Genomic DNA, 20,687 nt, shown 5'->3' on the forward strand with positions numbered 1-20,687 from the left:
AACCTGATACACAATCTCATCATGTCTTTATAGATAATTTCCTTCTTTTTAACAACTCCAAGGGGGAGGATGGTTCCTAAACTCACCTGTATAAATCAGGGGGCGTGGCCTCTTTGACTGGCAAGTGGATGATCACACAGGCTGGTGTAGTTGTTAGCTGTCTGCTAACTGGACCGCTGGACTGTGTTTGTGCTGTTGGAGCCTTTTGGAGCATTTTTAATGGCGTCATGTGACTACTGTGAGGTTACTGTATTAACAGACCATCCAGGAAGGATGTGTGTGTGTGAGTGAGAGAAAGAGACGCTCCCGTACAGTCTGTGGATGCAGGCGATAGCTATCCCTGCTGACACCAGATTTAAAATGTAAATAATGTTAATGAGGATTTGTGTGCTTATGACTTTATTCTTAACAAATTGTTCCTAAACTTCAGATCTTTCTAGAAATGAGCTGTTTGTTTAGATTACAGTATTGCTATTAAACTTGGTGACTCTGTCCCATGAGTCAGTGTCATTGTGCCAGAAATGGGCCTCCATATGCAGAGCTGTGTGGTCTTGGAATGAGGCGTTGGCCGATTGGAGGGATCAGACAGATTAGATGCTGTGCAGCGCATCAGAGGAAAACTGAATCATCGAAGAATGAAGAAAAAGCCGTCAGCCTCTCTGAATCTGAACATGTCTCTTTAATGTTTTGAACACAGTCTGTCAGACTTGAAACACCACAGGGTGCAGCTCACACAGAGGCAGGGTAGAACAGATCCTATCAATGTGACCCGCACAGGTTAGCGGCACACTCATCTGGCCACTGTGGAACAGGTGAGGCTGCTGGCAGTGTTCCCAGCTCACTGACTCGACATTAAAAGAACTCCCCCAGGCTCTGTTTCCATGAAGCAGTATCACCAAGTTACCTGAACCACACCTGGGGCCTGCTCTCACCTGGTGTAAGTGTGTAAATCGGCGAGGCGGTGCGTGGAAACGGAGCCTGAAGAGGAACAACAGGAATGTGGTTCGACTCGGAGCAGCCGTACAGAAGTTCATTCATGACAAAACTACTGACAGAGGGGAAATCTGAAACCCTGGCGAAAGCAAAGCTCTCTGCAGGTCAATGGTCAACACCTGAAAACAGTTTCAATTGCTGGTGCAGATACAGCTACTGATTTTGGCAGGGGAAAGCTTGTCCAAGCTCTTATTTTAGCGGGCAGTTTGAGATAACAGGAAAAGCTGGAATAGTAGCTAAAACATAGAATCGGTTTAAAATTTTGAAACAAATAATTATCAGATCCTTTAAACTCTGTTCAAAAACAACAGAACAAAGTTGAAACTGATAAGTTTTAAAAATGTGCCAATGCAGCAGCAGGTTTGTTTTAAAAGCTTCTGAAGGAGATCCACCGACAGCTGCAGTCTGCGCAAGATCTGTTTGTCAAATGATCTGTCTCAAAGATCTGTTTTCAAAGTTCTCCCCACTAAAGCTAATGATCAGCTGACCACATGCTTCCTGTGCCGTGACTCCATCGCCTCCACCTGCAGCTGCTGATCTGCTCTGCAGCAGTTTTTGCAGTTTTGTGGTGGCCCACCAGAGGGCTCCACTCACACCAAGGTCGGGAGGAGAGGTTCTGCTGGTTTTTGGCACAATGTGTTCAGTTGTTGTGTGGAGATGAATAAAGTCGGAATGGAAAGTTACAGCTCCTGTCTCGTCTGTACAATACCTCCACAGTTTCATATTTTTTGTCCACGACAGCAACTGGGCCGGCTCGGCCTGCAGGGAGGGGAGCAACCGTGATCCCCGCAAACTTCAGCAGGTCTCAGAGTGCTGATCAGTAGTTTTGTCATGAAAAATCATCCTCTGAGCGTCTGCTCATCTGCTGGACTCTTACTGAGGATCACAGGTCTAGAAAACAGAGTCTCTGGAAAACAGAAACATTCAGGAGAAGTTTATGAAGAGTTTGCTGAGAAGACTTTTCTTTGCTATTCGGACACCTGCAGGATTATTTTCCATTTTTGGGGTGATCTGATCGTTTCAGACACCTTGAGTCATTGAATTAGCACCATTTGATCCTGTAGGCATTGCTGAGTCCTACAGCGTGACTGACAGGTGCTAGGTCCAATCAGATCGTCTGTAGCAGGTAAAGAGTTCTGCGGTTGGTTTCTGGTTCATGACGAATGTGTTGTGTCTTTGAGTCTGTTCAGCAGAACAATCACAGATAAAATCTTTTCCGTATATAATAGGTTTCTATTCAACATCATATCCACTCCATCCATAAGCATCTTCATTCAGACTCAAAAATCTCCTAAAAAACAAAAACATGATGGTTCTCATGGTGTGTTTTTTCCGGCTGTGCTTGGATGAACGGTGCTTTCATGGCACTGTGACATGAATCACTCTTTGCTCACTCTTAACTGGATGTGGAACGATTCTTCACTTTTTTTACATCTTTTGGCAGCATGCTAAACATTAACTGCAACACCACAAATAGCTAAAGCCTCAAACTTAGTTGAACATGCTGAAGAAGAGCAGAGAGCAGATGCAAACAAACCTTCACCATGAGTGACCGACCACCAACACACCACAGAGAGGACAGCCAATCAGCAAAGAGAGGAACCAGCCGCTCAGCTATGCAACCAGGACATGAAACTAAAGGTTGAAACAATAGATGCAGAGACAATATCAGAAGGTCCACATGGAGAGACATTTCTCTGGATCTACAATCATGTCTGCAAAGCGGTCTTCTACAAGCTTCCAGAACGTTCTGCAGACTTCACTCACTGGACAAGGTCAATAATAAAAATAAAAATATTCAATAGTATAAAAGGTCAGTAATGACAAACCTTATTTTTCTCCCCTGATGAAACAGTGCGAACCTTTTAGGGGAGTGTGAGGATTCAGCCACAGGCTGAAACAACGAAAAGTTATTTATGCTCTTAATCGCCCAATAGAGCTGCAGGTTAAACATTAACACCTTTACCTGCAATGTCCTGGCATGAAGTCTGTAGTTCATGTGAGAACAATGAAGCTAACATAATGGGAAATTTCCTGGGCAGATCCCTCACCTGAACCACACAGTGTACTCAGAGTATCACTGAAGAGTACAGCTGAAATGAGCACTTCCTGACGTGTTCTACATGTGAGACAAAAGATCAGCCTGGAGTCCTGGACATATAAACCTTATCACTATTTGCTTTTCCCTTCATCAGGATCATCAGGCAGTTCTGACGAGACATCTCTCAGTGAGTTTATGAAGCAGCTCTCGTCTGAGGAAGAACCACCTTGCGGCGGTGATGAACGACTAGTTCCCCTCTCTCACAAACACTTTTTACCCACTTGTCTACAGCGCTCTGCTCACAGACTGATGGATGCAACAAATCAGCGACAAAAAGCTCGATACCAAAGCAATGCATTAGCTGAATTTTTTTTCATTGCCACCGATACATGAACACACGAGCGAGTGAGCGAGCGGCTACGCTAAGCAACGTTTCCACAGAGAAACAAATGTTAGCTCAAAATCTACAGCGAGCTTAAACACAAGAGGATTACAACCATAGAACAGTAGTTTGGTCTTTTTTTTGATCAAAATAAAGCATTTAAAGTATACTTTCATATATAAGCAATAAAAAATATGTAACATCTCAATACTCCAGTAATAACTCTTACATTAATATTGTGCTCATTGGGATTCTATCTCTTTACATATATTTATTCATTCTTATAGATAGCTATAAATATTATTTTTCTTGTTTTGCATCCCCGTGCAGCAGGAACTGTGCGGCACCTCCAGCTGTCGACAGTGCAAAGACCTCATTGATATGGTTTATGAACAGACACCTGACCACCGTGGCTGATGGGAGTGTGGAAGGCAATTAGTGGTTAATGACAAGATGGTATGAGGCTGACAGTTAGCACCACAGAAGGTCCAGAGAATCAATCCACTTCAGAACTTTAGGAGGAATTGGTCCAGAGGGAAATATCCACTCAAAAGGTCAAGAATAACCATCTACCCCAATAGGATGAACCACCAGAAGGCCATTAAGGACAGCACTTCGCAGAGGTTCCATCGGATAGATTCCCTGGAGATCCATTCACTCTAGAACTCCAGGAACGATCACGAAGTTCTGAAAGACTAGAAGAAGGAAGTTCTTCTCCAAAGGTTGGTTGCACTAACTTAAGAAGGTATTTATAACCTGATGTTCTAAGTCAGGCCTGAGAAGTATTGGTAGTTGCACCATTCAGCCTTAAGTCTTCTTGCAAATCTTGGCATGTTCTTCAAACCAGAAAATGAAATTGTTGAGAACTATACACTCTTTTAGCGGACTGATTTGAAACAAGATAAGCTACCTGACCTAGTACATTCATCAACACTGAGAAAACTCGAGCTCCTGGAGAAAACTTCACCAGCACAACAAAAACATACAACCACTGCATAGCTGGTCTGACCCAAGCTCAAAACCAGGACCCTCTGAGGCACGGAGCCACTGTGCATTTGTTTCTATGAGCAATAAATTAATTTTACAACAAGCAAGCTATGCAGACTGTTACAGATACAACAACGAGGAGTTGACTCTCTTGATCTGTTTGAACTGACTGGAGAGCCTTAAAGTTTGAGTTGGTTCATGACCGAGCATTTAGTGGTGCTGCACTTTATCACACTTGTGCTTCATGAGCATCAACAATTACATGACCATATCCTTGTTTTACCCAGGAGGTCTTCTGCCTATGCCCGGTCAATAAAATGACTTATTTAGGTCCTAATGCCATGCTTCTCATGTTCTATCACGCTAGACTGCTTGGCGATCAGTGTGTCCTTGAGATAACTAATGATGTTTCAATTTTCTTATTTGTAGTAATTTTTTTTAAAATTTACTTTCATCTAAATTAAAAAAGCTGTTTTTAGCTGCTCTCTTACCACAGGGGGTCACAACAGCTGTACAAGTTTGATGTGGTAGAGGTTTACAATGAAGGCCCTTCCTCAAGCAACTAGAATTAAACCAGTGACCTTTTATTTCCCAAGTAAATGTGTTAACCACTAAAACACCAAAAGTAAACAGTTAGCAAGAATGCTTGCTGTTACGCAACACCCATCTTCATGTGCATGTTCGAGTGAACGAGTTTGCTACCACCGGGCATAGTTAAGGCTGGCTGGTGCAGTCAACATAAAGTTCACTCTAGACTGGTCTCAAATACTGATCTTGCAGTTAGAACTGGGTTTAATAAAAGCAGCTGCTCCAACTGTCCCCCAATATTAGGCTGGACCAAACCCCTCAAAACCCTCATGAACTCGAGGAGGCCAGAATGAACTCTCCAATGACTAAACTCCAGAAGACCAAGAGGCCAATCGGGTTGAAGACCATCAAGGACCATCTACTCCACAAGTTCAGGAATGAATTGCTGCTCCAGATGTCTAAAAAGTAACGACTGAATCAAGAGGTTCAGGAAGGATGATCATTAATGATGCTCTTTAGGAAGCACTTCAGTGGAAAATACAAGTCAAACTCATGTCTAATGAAACAGAGCTGAGAGTGACGGACAGACAGTTCAGGACCCTGTAAAGTACCGGAGGTCTCCAGGAGAGACGTCCAAGTTTTCAGACATGGATTGTGGTCCAGACTTGTTTTGGGTTTACCGGCACAGACGTACACTAGCTCAACAGAGCCCAGAGTGTAAATTGGTTAGTTTCATGGTTTCCCTTAGACCTTTCAGGTTCTATGTGGTTTAAAACTTTCAAAACCAGCTGAGTCCTGATCCAAAGAGGTCCAAACCAGTTTACGGGTAGCTGGTCACTGCCGCCTGTTTCTGTGCGAGACGTCGCAGCTCCTCCCTGATGGCCTTTATAAGAGAGGCGGAGGTGTGGGCGGATGGTGATGCATCCTCAGGCGGATATTCTGGAGTAGGTGAGGTCAGGAGGAGAGGTGGAGCTGACGGGTCCCGCAATGAGGAGCTGGGCATCTGGAAAACAGAGGAAGAGGAGAACTCAGGAAAGGACATCACCTGTGAAAAGAAAGGAGAAAGGGTGAGACATTTCAGCTCCACCTGTGCACCACCAAGCTATTTTCTTTACTGATTTCACCACTCACGCTCTCTCTGCTGGCTCCCGGCCTGGAAAGGTCCTGGTCTGAATGCTGCTGATTCCAGCTAGAGCCAGTGGGGCCCGACATGCTGCGACCCACCCCAGGGTATGCTCCAATCTGACTGGACAGACCCACCTGGGTCAGGTGATGGAGCTGTGCACCTGGAGGTCAGTGAAACCAGTCAGCAGATACAACATTAGTAAATCATCAGCCTGTGTGGAAACAAACTGAATACAGACAAAGTCATGTGAGGTTTGTTACCTTTGGCTTTATTGTCAGAGTCATGAGAAAAAAATGCCTCGTCCCACATTAACTAACCTAATCTACAGTCTCTGGGTATTCACACACAATATGATTCTTTTCAGAAATCTTGAGAGAATGATAATTCTTTCTTTCCTAAACTGTTAGAAATGCTGTATATTTGTTGTAGTGTATGGCACCACCAGAGGGCAGCCTCTACCGCATGACCAGTCAGCTGAATTATGCGTTACCTCTGCACATTTTGACTGTTTGAGACAAGTTCAGGATCTAAAACACGTCAGAAAGTGAAAATAAGAGGAGAATATTTTAGACTCAGATTTGATTCATTCATTTTACTTTAATCTGTATATTTCATGGCATAAAGTTACAGAACTGAATGTATTTATTGACTCACTGAGGCCATCCTCAGTGCTGTCGCTGCCCAGCAGGGGGCCGGTCATGTATATAGCTGCAGTGACTTCTATGAACCCCCCATCATGAAAAGTAGATACCTGCTGTCAGGTCATATAAACTGAACGCACGGTGAGCTGTTATTTGTTGATGGCTGTGACTGTACCTGTGCTCCCTCCTACAGGTCGAGGTCTAGAGGAGGAGGGTGGGTCCTCATACTGCCCCCTGTTGGAGTAAATGGACTCCTGCAGCTGATCTCCAGTAGACACATACCCTCCTGAGCTCAGCCCCTGCCTGTAGAAACACACAGAGAATGAGCTCTGGTTCTGACCTAGTACTCAGACTGGACCAAGTCTTCTGTATTCTGATACTAACCTCTGCAGGAGGCCCTGGACTGAGGTGGGGGACATCCCCAGCTCTGCATATCTCTGCAGGAAGAAGAGAAAGAAGAGAATTAAACCAGAGCACGAGTTCCTGACAGAAGTATCTGCTTCATCTGCAGGTCCACACACTCACTGCAGAGAAGGGGCTGTGAGGGGGGGCTGATGGGTAAGAGCCCCACTGCTGGTTTGGGGGCCAGCTCTGAGGGGAGGGGCTGGGCAGGGCAGAGCTTACCCCGGCGCTGCCCTGCGAGGACGGCGACACCAGGGCGAAGGCGTCATCCAGAAGAGAGTGCATCTGCTGCCGGGCCTCTTCAATGGAGGGCTGGGGGGGCATGTAGGGTGGCGGGGCCGGGGCAGGGTCAAAGACCTCGTCAGTGGGGGAGGGGCTGCCGTGGTCCGGGGGCAGGTCGGGGTCTGACTGTAGGAAATGAAGTAGAACATCAAGTCAGCGCTCTGCTGTCTTACAAAAAAAGTCCACAGGGCTCAAAAAGACTTCCTGTGTCACTCAGAGTTCAGTAACAGTGTACAGCTCTGTCCACGTCATGCTGACGACACCATCAGTAACAGATCAGATCAGCCGTGTACCTCCAAACACTCAAACATTATGTGTGTCTGTGAATGCTTAGAACAGGCAACATATCCAGCTCACACCTACCTTGCTTATTTGATGGTTAAATTTTGTTTGCCTCACCATGTAGGCCACGTTGTTGAGTCCGGGGTATTTCCTGTAGGTGGCGCTCTGATCGGTGAGCAGCCGGTCTCTGTCTGTGTCAGGAAGACTTCCAGGTCCTGGCTGAGCCCGCCGACTCCTAGGAGAGCGCCTCCCTCTGGCAAAAAAACACAAGAGTTTACAGTCAGGCTGGAAACAGATGGGACAATAATGAGCTTAGCTTTGGTGCTAACAGGGATGCGGTTGGTATGTCTTAAATATGATTTCTCTAGAGTTTGAGGTCTCCTGCAGGGCCTCCTCCCAACTGGGCATGTCTGGAGGTGCTCAGGAGGCACTGATCAGACTGAGAAGGAGCACGGCTCGATTCTGAGCTCCTCCTGTGTCAGGTTGAAACGGACATCTTCGAGCTAAGCTCTCTTTCTTAACCTCACAGCAGCAGTACGGTACAACTCCTGCATGGAGCACCAATCCACCAGTCCATCTCAAGCTCCACCTTCCCCTTTGTCCGCGAGCCCAAAGAGAAAAATCAGCTATTGTCCACACAGCCTCCAAGACCTACATCATTTGCAAAGAGCAGGGATAAAATGCTAAGATTCCCAAAATGCACACCTTCTTCACCCTGGCTACCCTTTGAGGTCATGTTCATGAATATTACCTACAGGATCAAAGACATGCACCAACCCTGAAGGACTGACAAGAGTATTGACTATGTGTCCTTCTGAGGACATCAGTCCCATTCATCTGGATGTAGTGTTTTCAGTGAGAGAAACATTTCATCATCATCCACTTCTTCTGTCTTTGCTGCCTGCAGGTTCCCCCAACCTTATAAACTGTACAATCAATTAAATCAGTGCTGCAAGTTTTGGTCATTATGCAAATGTAATGCTATGTCCAGATGAACAGAATCAACTTTCTGGGATTTCCTTACCTGTGTGACTGAGCATGCGTCAAGGAAGTCTGAGAACACGTTTGTCTTTGAGGGAACTGAGTCAGCTTTCGCTTTAGTCACACAGAAGCAGCTGTTCATGGAGAATGAAATATTCTTTTTTCACCTCAGGTAGGGTCTGACCTTTTCCTGGAGTCGGTGGGAGTTGGGGGTGAGGCAGCATCGGCCTGCAGGATGCAGTCCATGTGGTCGTGGGCAGAGCTGTAGAGTCGCTGTGCCGCCTCACTCTGAACTGGACCATCTCCAAATGCGTCCATGATGTCATCCATGGAGGGAAACTCGCACTGGCCCCGCCTCTTAGCACGCTGTCGCAGTTTGTTCCGGTGATGCTCGATCTCTGACTTGTGCCGCAGCGCCACCTGCAGGAACAGAGACGGTTGACTACAGTTAATGATGATGACCTCATGGCAAGCTGTGACTGGATGTATTTTTGTTGTCAACTCACCTCTGTGTTGACCTTTTCAGTGAGGGAGGGGCTTGGCTGTGATGGGGCATGTGGCTGCGGTGGGCTCGGACGTGGCTGCATGGCGATGAGCTGCACCTTGTTGGCCTGACGACGGGTGCCGTCAGATGACCCGCGGGACAGGCGGTCCACATGGTCAAAGATGGAGGACGAGGACAGCAGTTCGTCCGGGCCGCTGCCTGATGGAGCACCTGTGGAAGGAGAGGTCAGAGGACAGAAAAAAGTGAAAGGAGACTTAAAGACCAACAGAGAAGTGAAAGCTCAGACTCCCAGGATGCATTTCACCAGTGACCATCTACTGAAAGCTTGCAGAGCGAGTAGGTCAGTCCCATAGACATCCATGTTAAAGCTTTACAGCAGAAATAAACGTGTTTATGTGTGCAGAGCTGCAGTTACTGCAGAAGGATAAAAAGTGACAAGCAACCAACAAGGAGATGAAGATGGCGATGATAAGGATAATGATGAAAAAGTGGGAGAAAAAAACTTTTTCCCAGAATAAGCAGCAGAAGAAACAAAGAGAGAATGAGGGAAATCCCTCAGACAGACCAAGACCCCCAGCACAGAGGTCAGAGGTCATATGCAGAGGACATCCAGGAGGCTGACAACTGCGGTCAGATCTTCAGCATTACTCAGGGTTGTGTTTGTTACTGTCAGAGAAATTATTTTACCAGAAATAACCTTCAAACTATAGAGAAGTCTGAATATAAACATTTAGACAACAAGCATGTATATTCCAAGTGTACAAGAATAATAAAAAAGAGAAGTTAATAAAGTAAGAGTGGAAAGTAAAATTCGCTCCATCATTTAGTGATGATCAGTATTCAGATTTAGCTTACTGCTGATGACTCGCCTCATAAACCAGGACCTGTTCTTCCCTTTATGAGTTAAGGTATTGTTGTCGCTGGTACTGTGATTACTGGAGACGGATCGATTTGACACAGTCACAGATTAATTATTATTATTGTTTAATCTGTGAATTTAAAGGTTGAGCTCTTGTCTCTGCAGCATCGCAATGCTTCACGTGTTGATAGGAAATGTGGATTGGAGATCGGTGTGTGAGAAGGTGGTAATGTGTTGGCATGGTAACGTACCCATTTTGCTCCTCCCTTCAAGTAGGCAGTGCATTAAACAGAAAAGACAAAGTTTGAACAGAGCAGAGCCTCCATCCTTTGTTTACAGCCTATTCATTACAAATACTAAAGCTGATTATGTCACTGTGGCTCTCACCATTTTTGGGTGTCTTCCTGTGCTGTTTCCCCTCGCTGGGTGTGGCCACAGGTCGGGTGCTTTCTTCTGCTGACTCCCTGCCGCTCGATTGGTCGCTTCCTAACGAGTCGCCGTCTGATGGGCTGAGCCTGACAATGGACACAACAGGTAAATGGTAAATGGCCTGCATTTGTATAGCGCTTTTCTAGTCCCTAAGGACCACAAAGCGCTTCACACTACATTCAGTCATTCACCCATTCACACACTGGCGATGGCAAGCTACATTGTAGCCACAGCTGCCGGATTAAGTAAAATTTTGAGATACTTCAGTAAAAATGTTCGATGTCGACGATTTCTCTGAATGAAAAATAATCGTGTCAACGAGCCAGTGAAGTTCATATTCTATATTTTTTAACAAGTTTGTTTAATAAGTCACAACATATTCCTAACCTCCCCCTGCGGCGGCTCAGCCGCGACACCTTGGTGGATGATCCTTTGGATTTGGGGGTGTTGAGGTCTCCGCCATCGGAGGGCGTGGCTTCCTTTACTGGTGCAGGAAGTGGACCGGACTCCTGGATCACCATGATGTCATCCTTACTGTGCTGACCCAGGTGAAGCTTTGCAAAGTCGAAGCCTTTAACGCTGGGAGCCTGAAGCTGACAGAGGATATGGATCAGGGGTCAGTAAGGTAACAAAAACATCATGTTGGTGGCTAAAATCCTAAGATTGCAAACACAGAGGACAGAAAAACACCAGGTGTCATCGCCTGTTAATTTTAAAGTGCCAGTCCTTTTTGTTGACCTCTGACCTTTTGCCTCTGCTGGATGGTGTTAATGGCGTCCGGCTGGAACTCAAGCTTCTCGGAACCGCAGAGCTTCCAGTACAGGATGATGATGATGAAGACGGCCAGTACAACCGGGACAACAACACCGACAATCAGCCAGATGCTGCTGCTCTGAGTCTCAGCTGGAGGGACAGAGATCGTCTCCACAGCTGGAAACAGAATCAAAAAGATCAAACTTTATCAATATGACACTTTCTGAACCAATCAGAAGCAGTTTGGACACACTCAGCATTGGACTCACGTTGGGCCAGCGGTCTCTGCACACGGTGTCCAAGGACAATGGCGGCCCTTTGAAGGTCCACACGGTTCAGAGTGGCGGCGGTCACCTCAGCAGGGACCCTCTCTCCACCGGGACCCTCCACAAAGTAAAAGACCTCCAGAGGGCGCTCTGCCCCTGACAGCCTGGAGACCCGCACCACCTGAGACACAACCGGTTCAGTGCACATTCACATTGTACAGGTACACACACCTCTGTCTGGTGGCATTACATCAGCCATCATTGCCTTGTGCGTGTACCTGTAGACTGTTGTTGCCCACTGCTGTGGCTCTCTTCCAGCGCCTCCTACTGGTTTCCTGCAGTCCCTCCTCCAACAGCAGAGCCAGGCGTCTCTCCAGACGAGCCTTAAAGCTTCTCTCAGCCACCAGCTGCTCCTGAACTCCCAGCAGGACTGATACCACACAAAGGGGAGTTCGTCAGAGCGAAGCTAACACATACCATCATCCACACAGTACAAAAACATCATACCAAAATGTAAAAAAAAGTGGGTTTCTTACCTGTACGGACCCAGGTGGAGCGCAGGTGGTGTGAAGTGTTGAGCTCAGGGTAGTGAAAGGCTGTTAACAGAAGTTTGATAAAAACGCTTTACATATTGTCGGTTTAATGTTTACTGTGACATGTGATGGGTTTGTGTATCGTCTCGTACGTTCAGCGATCTGCAGCGCAGGAAATCCCACGTAGAAGCTGAACTCCACCAGGCTGAGCTTCCTCAGGTGTTCACTGACCTCTGACCCCGGCAGGTAGCCCCGGCCATCCCGCACCGCAAACGTGATGTCGACGGGAACCTTCTGCTCCACCGCTGGCCGGGCCACGCTTATGGTGATGTTCAGCAACTGTGTGAAGAAGTAAAAGAAATTAGAAAAGCGAACGGCTTTAAATGGTGACCACACACGAGGCAGACTCACCTGTACGGTGGCGTTCCCTCCCTCATGTAATCTCTTCCGTGTCTCTGCGTACGCCATGGTGAGCCCTCTCTCCACCCGTTCACTGAAGTTGCAGACTCGGATGTCAACATGAGTGGGAACAAACTGCAGCACAGAGTGGATCTGATACCTGAGGTCAGGTATGGTGTACAGTGGTGAAACTGTGGGAATGGGGCCGAAGCGTGGCGGCGGTCGGCGGAGGGCATTGATGACGGACATGGCAGTGAAGATCAGCGGTCCCGACACAACACGAAAGGCAAAACTGGATGGAGTTCTTAGGAACTGAAAAGGAAACAACCAGGGAAGAGTGGAAAGTTATTAACAATTTTTAAGTTTAGCTTAATATCTAATAAGGATTCAGTAAAGTAAATGAATAAATGAAAGAGAAGGCATTAAAAAAATAAAGAAAAGTATGCATCAGATGGCATATTTTCATGGATTAAATGGTTTTTATTGATTTTTGTGTAATTTAAAAGCTTGGACCTTCTCCTGCTGCCTCTAACAGTCTATGGACTGATTTCTATGTGAAAGACTAAAATCTAAAGGATGTCAGGTTTATACTCCGAGTGTCTTGATGCCTCTGCTCCCAGTAAACAACAAGCTAACATTAGCTTAGAAACAGAGTTCACTATTACAAAGTTAATAAATGACTGGCTCCCAGCAAAACGCAAACTCCACATAAGCATGAACCAGAACGTCAGTGACACAGTAACACACAGAGATCAGTCTCTGGTCATTGGTTGGTTGCTTTGGACAAACTAATGAGGAAGAAAATCCAGTGAAAAAGACAAATATTAGCCGATCATTGTCTGTGTGTTTGACTAAATTCTGACCAGTACTGCAGATAGAGTAGTGATTCTTGTGACTGCAGCCGAATGAGCTAAAAACAAACACTTCAGAGCGAGAACATTAGAGGACGGGCTGGGATTAGCCTGTTTCATGTGAAGTCTGTGAAGCAGGAGCTTGACTGTGAGGGGAAACCACAGTCAGCATCAGCAGGACGGAATCATGCAGATCTGAGAAGCAGCGATTCTGTTTGTACCTGCAGCTCCACTGAGCGGTTGAAGTCTTTTTTCAGAAGATCTCGGACCTGACTGAAACCAGCAGACGAGCCTTTGGAGCTGACTGCAGGGCACACAAACATGGAAGACATCAGTGATTAGACAGAACATGTGCAGCACCTGGAGGTACGGTCACATGACCTTCTAAGACTCTTACCTACTCTGACCAGGTACATTTCTGGCTTGGTGACATTGCACAGGTATTGTCTGGTGGGTGGTGTCTGGGCCACTCTGGGTGTGGTGACTGGAGGGGCTCTGGTCAGGCTGATGGCTGTGATTTGGGTGGTGGTGATGATGGCGGTGGTTGTTGTCGTGGTAGCCTTAGTAGTGGTTGCGGCCTTGGTGGGAGGAGCCTTTGCTGGCATCTCAGTGACCACTGTGGGCCTCTCTGGCCTCTCAGGGCGGGTGGGGGGTCCCAGTGGTGGAGGGGGAGGCACCCAGCTGGTGGTGTTGGACGGGGGTCGGGAAGGGTGCCTGCTTGGGACCGAGACATAGTCTTTGTGTTTTGGAGCAAGAGCAGTAGGGGTGGAAGGGATCTTGGGGGTGGCTGATGGAGCAGGTGTCTTCTCCTCACCTGTGAGGATAGGTGTAAGGATGAGGGGAGGTGTGGGCTGTCTTGGGGGATGCTTAGGCTCCAATCCTAGAGGAGCAATGGGGCTCGAGGATGGGGTAGAAGGAGGATGGTGGGTGTGTGTTGCTGTAGGTGTAAGGACAGGTTTGGAGTCGTTCTCATTTACCTTTTCCCTCTCCTTCTCCTTCTCCCTCTCCCTCTCCCTCTCCTTCTCCCTCTCCCGAGCCAACAGGTTTGTGTAGTACTCCAGACTGTTCATGTCAGGCAGCAGCAACTCCGTCGGCTCCAGTGGGATCATGTCCTCCAAGTCATAGTCCTCATCCCAGGTGGGGAAGACATCTGGATGGGCAGGCTGAGTGTGAAGGGGAATGTTGGGGGTTGAGGAGGAGGGGGAGAGGGGAAGTTTGGATGACAGTGAGAGGGTGGGGCGAGCAGGAAAGGAGGTGTCATAAGAGACCCAGTCCCCCCCATTGTCCCCATCATAGGGGTGGCTGGGCAGTGGCGTGGCGAGGGCCATCTCGTCACCTTCAGGTACCATGAAGGACAGAGTCTCCAGGTAGTCCCCAGACCCCCAGGCCTCCTCCAGTGAGGGCCCCTGTTCCCAGGGGGGAGGAGGAGTGAGGGTGGGCTGGCTATGTGGGGGAAGTGGTGGAGGTAGACTGGGGGACAGGAGGTCTGGAGGTCTCAGGAGGAGGTGGATCCCCTGAGCACCAGAGTCTGGGTCCTCTGCTGAGCCTGCACCACCACCGTTACTGTGGTATCCAGAGTCTGAGGGGTGGCTGGGAGGTGAGGGTCTAGAAGAGGTGGAGGATGATGATGGTGATGACGGATGTGACGAAGAATCAGTCGTTCTGTTGAATTCCAGCACAACTGTGGGCCAGAAGGACAGAAGTCGTGAATTTAAAAGCTCAACATTATACCTCAAGAGTGAGCGTGTGCCATAACCACATTGTTACCAAACACGAGGGAATAAACCTGAAGGACCCTGAAAGAAACTGATAAACATGAACAAATCTGAAGACCCTGAAGACCCGAATAAACCTGAGGACTGGTAAGAACCTAGGGACCCTGAATAAACCTAAGTAAAAAGTAAGAAAGTAAAAGCAGATCTATGGAGGACGTTTCTATTTTTGTGCAAATCTAACTGAACTTTGTGCTATATTAACATAAAGGTAAAATAGTATCTGTAGATGGGAACACAAACTTTATTCTGTTTTTTATTCTAATTGCAGTCAGCTTTAATCTGAACAAAAAGAAGGAAAATAAAAAATATATCTCCGTTTTCTGGTGCCTGCATTGTAGAGGGTGACTTTGCTCTAAACAGGAAATGACTACAGTCACGGGTTAAAGTGGATTCAGCAGGTGGGGGAACACTAAAAAATCAGTTTTAGTGGCTCAGTGTGAGGAAAAAAATCAAACTCACAATACTTTCTACTGAGAGCTCCAGTAGATTTTCTTAATGTACAGGCTGTGATCAGCTGACCTGCTGCTCTTTGCGGATTTACACACCTGAATTCAACCAGATGTGAGCAGATGTTTCATGAGTTGTTCTGGCTGATTTCCATACACTGACAGTACACTGTTTATGCTGTCTTTATATCGTTTATATCATTGTTTTCTACATTAAATCCATCACAGTTCAGCAAACTAACCTGCTTATCCTGCACTAACTTGCAGAGGATTTTCATGCAGCCTTTAAATAACTCAGTTAAGTCTACCTCAGTTTGTTTAGCAGCATGATTCGCAATATGAAGAAACATAATTTCACATGTACAAACCCAATATCTGATGCAAAAACATGTAAGCTTTCTTTTCTCTCCCTGTGAAATACAGCAGCTCAAAGAAAGGGCTGTAAACCGAAACTAATGAGCCTGTTTTGAAAATGTAAGGAATAGAAATCTCAGATACTTATTTAAAATGTAGGGAGTAAAAGTAAAAAGTCGTCAGAAAAAAAAAAAGTGCAGATACCTAAAATCTGTAAGTAAGTACAGTAATGAAGTATTTGCACTTCATTTCTTTTGACCTCTGCCAGTGGCACACTCGTTTTTACAAACATATTAGTATTTTTGAATTATGATTTGAAACTGATCACAGCACAAAATAAAGAATAAACTCTGAAATGACAAAGCGTCACAAACACAGATCACCTTAATGAGACTGAGCTGGTTCAGCTTCTTTACAGCATTCATTCACACAGCAGAAACACACTCCTCTTTTTCCTCCCTTGCAGTCTCTTTAAAACCATTTGTCTTTATGACGTACGCACACACACACACACACACACACACACAGCCTTGACTGGGTCTCTTTCATCTGGTCTTGGCCTTGTTGCCGTGGTGACGCCGTGCTTTGCGGCAGCATCACATGCAGAACAGAGACGAGTCATTGGTATTCAGGAGACGACGCCCTCTCACACACAGACAGACAGACTGATAGATCGATAGATGCAGAAAATATTTATCATTTTTTAATTATAAAGAATCTCTTCAGATTGATGCACTAGGCTAACTGCTAACCTGCATTTATCTGAGCTCCTGTATTTACTGCTCTCAGCTCTGAGAAACATCTCCTGTTATTCCTGACTCTGAGGTGCCCTCACAGAACAGCTGTGGCTGAGGTGTTTTATGGCAGCACATCTGCTTCTGTACTCCATCACATTTATTTTAAAGCGTTGGGTCCTTCTGATTTGCAGTCTAAAATATAAATCTACTCAAATATGACACGATAGTATTATAGATAATCTCCTCAGCAGTAAACCTTATTCTTCTTTCACCTGCTTCCATTAGGGGGTGCCAAAGTGGATCATCTGCCTCCATCTCCCAGCATCCTCCTCTCACACTGACAACTCAGCAGTCCTCCTTCACTACATCTATGAACCTCCTCTGAGGTGTTCCTTTTCTCCTCCATCTTCATCCTCTGCCCATGCTTAGACCATCTCAGGCTTCCCACTTCACTTTGTTTATTTACAGTTTTTTTATTCACTAAGCGTTCATTATGTGCTTGCTGAGCTCTCACATCTGTTTTATTTCACATCTGCGTAGCTCTGACGTCTCATGGCACAGGTGCTCTATAGAAGAGCAGGTGGAGAATAAAAAAATTAGCCCAGGGAATTGAGCTACATTTCATTGTGGATGTATGACCATGTGATGTTTGTGGTTTTTCTTTCAGTGCACTGAAACAAGTTTCTACGTCTTCATCAGGTTGGACAAACTCTTCTTCAGTCTGAATTAAAACACAGCCATGGGTTGAAATCTGACATCCATAATGCAACATGTGATCCACAGAGGGCGCTATAATAAACACACACTCCCCGAATCTGTCATCTCTAACACAAGTCCTGAAATGTCGAGTGACGTTTCAGGACTAAAAGTGACATCACACCAACACAGTCACAACCAGCTGACCTCTGAGAGCTGTTTGTGATGAAGCAGCTTCCTGCTGCCTACATCTGATCAGCTGATGTCAGTGTAAACCTCCACAGTCTGACATCAGCAGGTCATGTGACTCTGTGTGTGCATGAGTCAGTAATGTGGGAGGATGACAATATGGAGCTAAAATGAGACTCAGAAGAAGATTCCTGCACTGCAGTCCTTTTGAGGAAGTCCATGTTCATTTCCTGCTGTGTACAGATGGCTCAGAGGTCAGAGGTCAACATTAACAGCTAACAGCACCTAGCAAGGTTACCTGCAGCAGGTGAACTTGAGGTCACCATGGAAACCAATGTGCCAGCCACCAGCAGGACCACACCTAGTGTTTGTCTGCAGGCCGAGGTTCTGCGTTCCATCCTGGTCCTGGTGCTGGAGCTGGGGCCTGGCGAGGTCACAGCGTCCATCGTCCTCAAAGGACCGGCGGTGCGGTCCCGCTACAAAGAGCCGAAGGCCCCTCAGGAGGACCTGAGTAGCATAGAACAGCAGTCAGAAAATGTGTGTCCTGCAGGGTTCTCACCGAGCACAGGAGAACATTCTCCTGCTGGATGATGACGTCATCAAACGGATCAGGAAAGATTCAGCTAAAACTCTTTTTTACCTTCATCGTTAGTTACTTTAAAAATAAAGGCTGTAAAGTTGTGTGGAGTAGTGTGTGACCCTCTGATGGGAAGGTTCATAGTTGAAACAATTCATCAAAGTTTGAAATAACAAATCTAACTATCAGCCTGACGCATTAGCTTTTGTCTCCAAACTAAAGTCCCAGCAAGTTCTGATACCCTTCCATCCACCCTGACCTCCTCCCTGCTCCAACTCAGACTACAGCTGGCCTGCTGTGGATGTTTAGGTCTGATGCTGAAACCAGTGTTTATGGACTGACGCTGTCAGATAGGAGAGAGACCAATATTCTCGATGCACACCGTCTGTGAGAGCTTTGCTGCAAAGGTAACAGTGATGAAAGAAAAACACTAAAGTGCCTCATTACAGTCCAGCATGAAGCTGAGAAGACTCTGAAGCAGTGAAAAAGTAGGAACCCAGGGACAGGCGGTGCTGCAGAAGCATTCATTGTGAAGCAGACGTGCTGCTTTGAAAACAGACAAAGACTTGCAGCAAAGACTCAAAAGACTCCAAGTAGATGCACGTATGTCATAAACAAACTCCTACATCACCTCATTCTTGAGTTATTACATTTACAAACTTGGGTGTCCTCGCTGCCCCCCAGTGCCATGACGACATACCCCATCGGACTTTTACGGTTCAGGGGTAAAATCCCCCAAAATCCTCTGCTTAAAGGATCTGAAGGTTTTTACGTGCTGTAGACCCTGCAGCAAACATTTTACTGTGACTGTGCCCTCTAGTGGTGGAAGTGCTTGGTGCTTGGTGTCCTGATGTCCTGATGTCTTATTTTGGAGGACAGCATGAAAACGTCTAAAGCCACCCCATAACAAACCCACAACCTAAAGACTGTGGAACATGCTCATTCATTTGGTTTTAGGGTGTTCTGCTGAAGGCTGCAGGGAGGAGGTCGGGTGGATGGACGGGACAACAAAGACACAGAATGATGTTAGTCTAATATTTCAAACTGTACTCGTAAAGAATTGGGTACCTTAAACTGGGGCTGTTCAGCCTGGATAAAACCCCTCTGAAACTGAAACACGGAGCGCTAAAAATGCTCTGATGTTGCTTCGAGAGCAGCTCAGGTCTGAATAAAGATCACAGCTGACATTTCTGACAGCATGCAGAGCGGGGTCAGGATCAGGGCTGCCACACCATCAGAAGGTCAGTTAAACATGTACCTGCTGCTGGACCCTCACACCCGAATCACCTGATTTCAGCAGCTTCACATCCTTCATTCTGGAAGGGTGGAGGACATAAACCCAGAACATCTAGGCTTAGGCTACAGTCTAACTCTGAACCTGAAACACTTTCTCTGTGAAGATGATGAAGACCTGCTCCAACCTGCGGGTGGAGCATCTGGACCACTGACTTATTACTTCATTGTCCAGGTTTGTGATGAAGGCTAGCGGGGCTTTAATCTGCACATATTTCTGATCTCGTCTCAACTTTAACATCAGCACTTCCCTGTGAGTCAGCTCATCGTAACCAGGCTGAGCTGAGGACAGCTCTCAGGTAATATTAATAAAGAGATTACACGCAGTGTCACGTGATCCCTGCTGCTCCTCACAGCCCCTCAGTACCGAGCAAAAAGGGAGCTCTGCTTTCTCTGCAGAGCACGATTACAAATGGGTCACTGTCCCAGACCCCGGAGCCTACGAGGGTGTGCGGCTGAAGCAGGAGGCTTCAGGCTCGCCTCCACCTGCGGGGATTTTTCTGTTTGCGCAAAACATGAAAATGTCGGTTTGAAGGATTTGCATAAAGAACCTTCAAAAATGATCAATCAGTCAATAAATCAACCATCGATCAATAAGTGAAACCACAAAGACGTGACGGTGAATATTTAAAAGGTATCCAGCTGTTTGTCTGACCGGCTTTCACAACTGTGCCTAATAAAGTGACAGGTTGGTATATTCTCTGTCAGTCCGGGTTTTTGTGCTCTGCTCGGCTCCGTTTCCAGAACACTCACTCCTCTGCCGGTCTGGCCCGGCTCGGCCTCCTCTCAGATTGACCCCATTATCGGACAGATGCTAACAGCCTCCACCCGCCCGCCGAGTCCGCGAGGTGGAGGCTGCATCCGCCCCGCATGTTCGTGTCCGGGGCTGATATGCCCCCCTCCCCCTTCCCCCGGCACGCTCCGGTCCGGTCCGGCACGGCCCAGTTTACCGTGAGGACGACGCTGCCTCCGGTGCACGGCTGAAGGAGCCTCGCTTCTTATAGCGGCCGCGGACACACAGAGCCGCAGACCCGGGATCACATTCAGACTGCAAGCCGGGCCGGGCCGGGCCGAGCCGGGCTATTCTCACTGAGTCTCTGCCACGGCGGAGACCTACCTGCCATCCTGGAGATGCGGTTCGGGCGCGTCACGCCTCTCCAAGCCGCGCAGCGCGCTCCCTGCGTGGGGAAGAAGAAGGAGGCGGAGAGTCCCCGCAGAATCACACCTCCTCCTCTTCTCCTCCTCGGAAACAGCAGCAATCAGCCTCCACCGCCCGGTGGTGTCGGTGCTGTCCGAACCCGTCACATTCACAGCGCGTCCGGTTCCGGTACCAGTCCAGCCGGCCCCTCCCAGCATCATCTGACCCGACCTGCAAGTCAA

The 20,687-nt window shown here is 47.1% G+C and overlaps 1 protein-coding gene across 1 annotated transcript; it reads right to left on the minus strand.

Annotated features, from left to right (window-relative positions):
• Positions 1 to 684: 684 nt before the first annotated feature.
• Positions 685 to 20,524, minus strand: LOC146649548 (UPF0606 protein KIAA1549). Its single transcript, XM_085387313.1, has 21 exons — positions 20,425 to 20,524; positions 17,736 to 17,944; positions 13,638 to 14,921; positions 13,462 to 13,544; positions 12,402 to 12,701; positions 12,143 to 12,329; positions 11,994 to 12,053; positions 11,736 to 11,887; positions 11,461 to 11,638; positions 11,184 to 11,368; positions 10,826 to 11,031; positions 10,397 to 10,524; positions 10,261 to 10,275; positions 9,152 to 9,360; positions 8,830 to 9,065; positions 7,782 to 7,917; positions 7,224 to 7,508; positions 7,083 to 7,135; positions 6,874 to 7,001; positions 6,063 to 6,217; positions 685 to 5,976 (listed from the first exon to the last, which is right to left on the minus strand). The coding sequence occupies exons 2-21, from the start codon at positions 17,881 to 17,883 to the stop codon at positions 5,752 to 5,754; spliced, it is 4,353 nt and encodes a 1,450-aa protein (XP_085243439.1). The 5' UTR covers positions 17,884 to 17,944; positions 20,425 to 20,524; the 3' UTR covers positions 685 to 5,751.
• Positions 20,525 to 20,687: the final 163 nt, after the last annotated feature.

The sequence above is a fragment of the Rhamphochromis longiceps genome, linkage group LG17 (assembly GCF_057381845.1).
Source record: "Rhamphochromis longiceps isolate RC_006_pf linkage group LG17, R_longiceps_female_GT1.1, whole genome shotgun sequence".
Taxonomy (NCBI): domain Eukaryota; kingdom Metazoa; phylum Chordata; class Actinopteri; order Cichliformes; family Cichlidae; genus Rhamphochromis; species Rhamphochromis longiceps.

Excerpts from the sequence above, each read along its gene's own strand:
- LOC146649548 (XM_085387313.1), bottom strand. The coding sequence starts at position 17,883 with ATGGACGCTGTGACCTCGCCAGGCCCCAGCTCCAGCACCAGGACCAGG. Across the intron at positions 11,888-11,993 it reads CTCCACCTGGGTCCGTACAG|TCCTGCTGGGAGTTCAGGAG; the intron begins GTAAGAAACCCA and ends GTGTGGTATCAG. Across the intron at positions 7,002-7,082 it reads GTCCAGGGCCTCCTGCAGAG|GCAGGGGCTGAGCTCAGGAG; the intron begins GTTAGTATCAGA and ends GTGTTTCTACAG.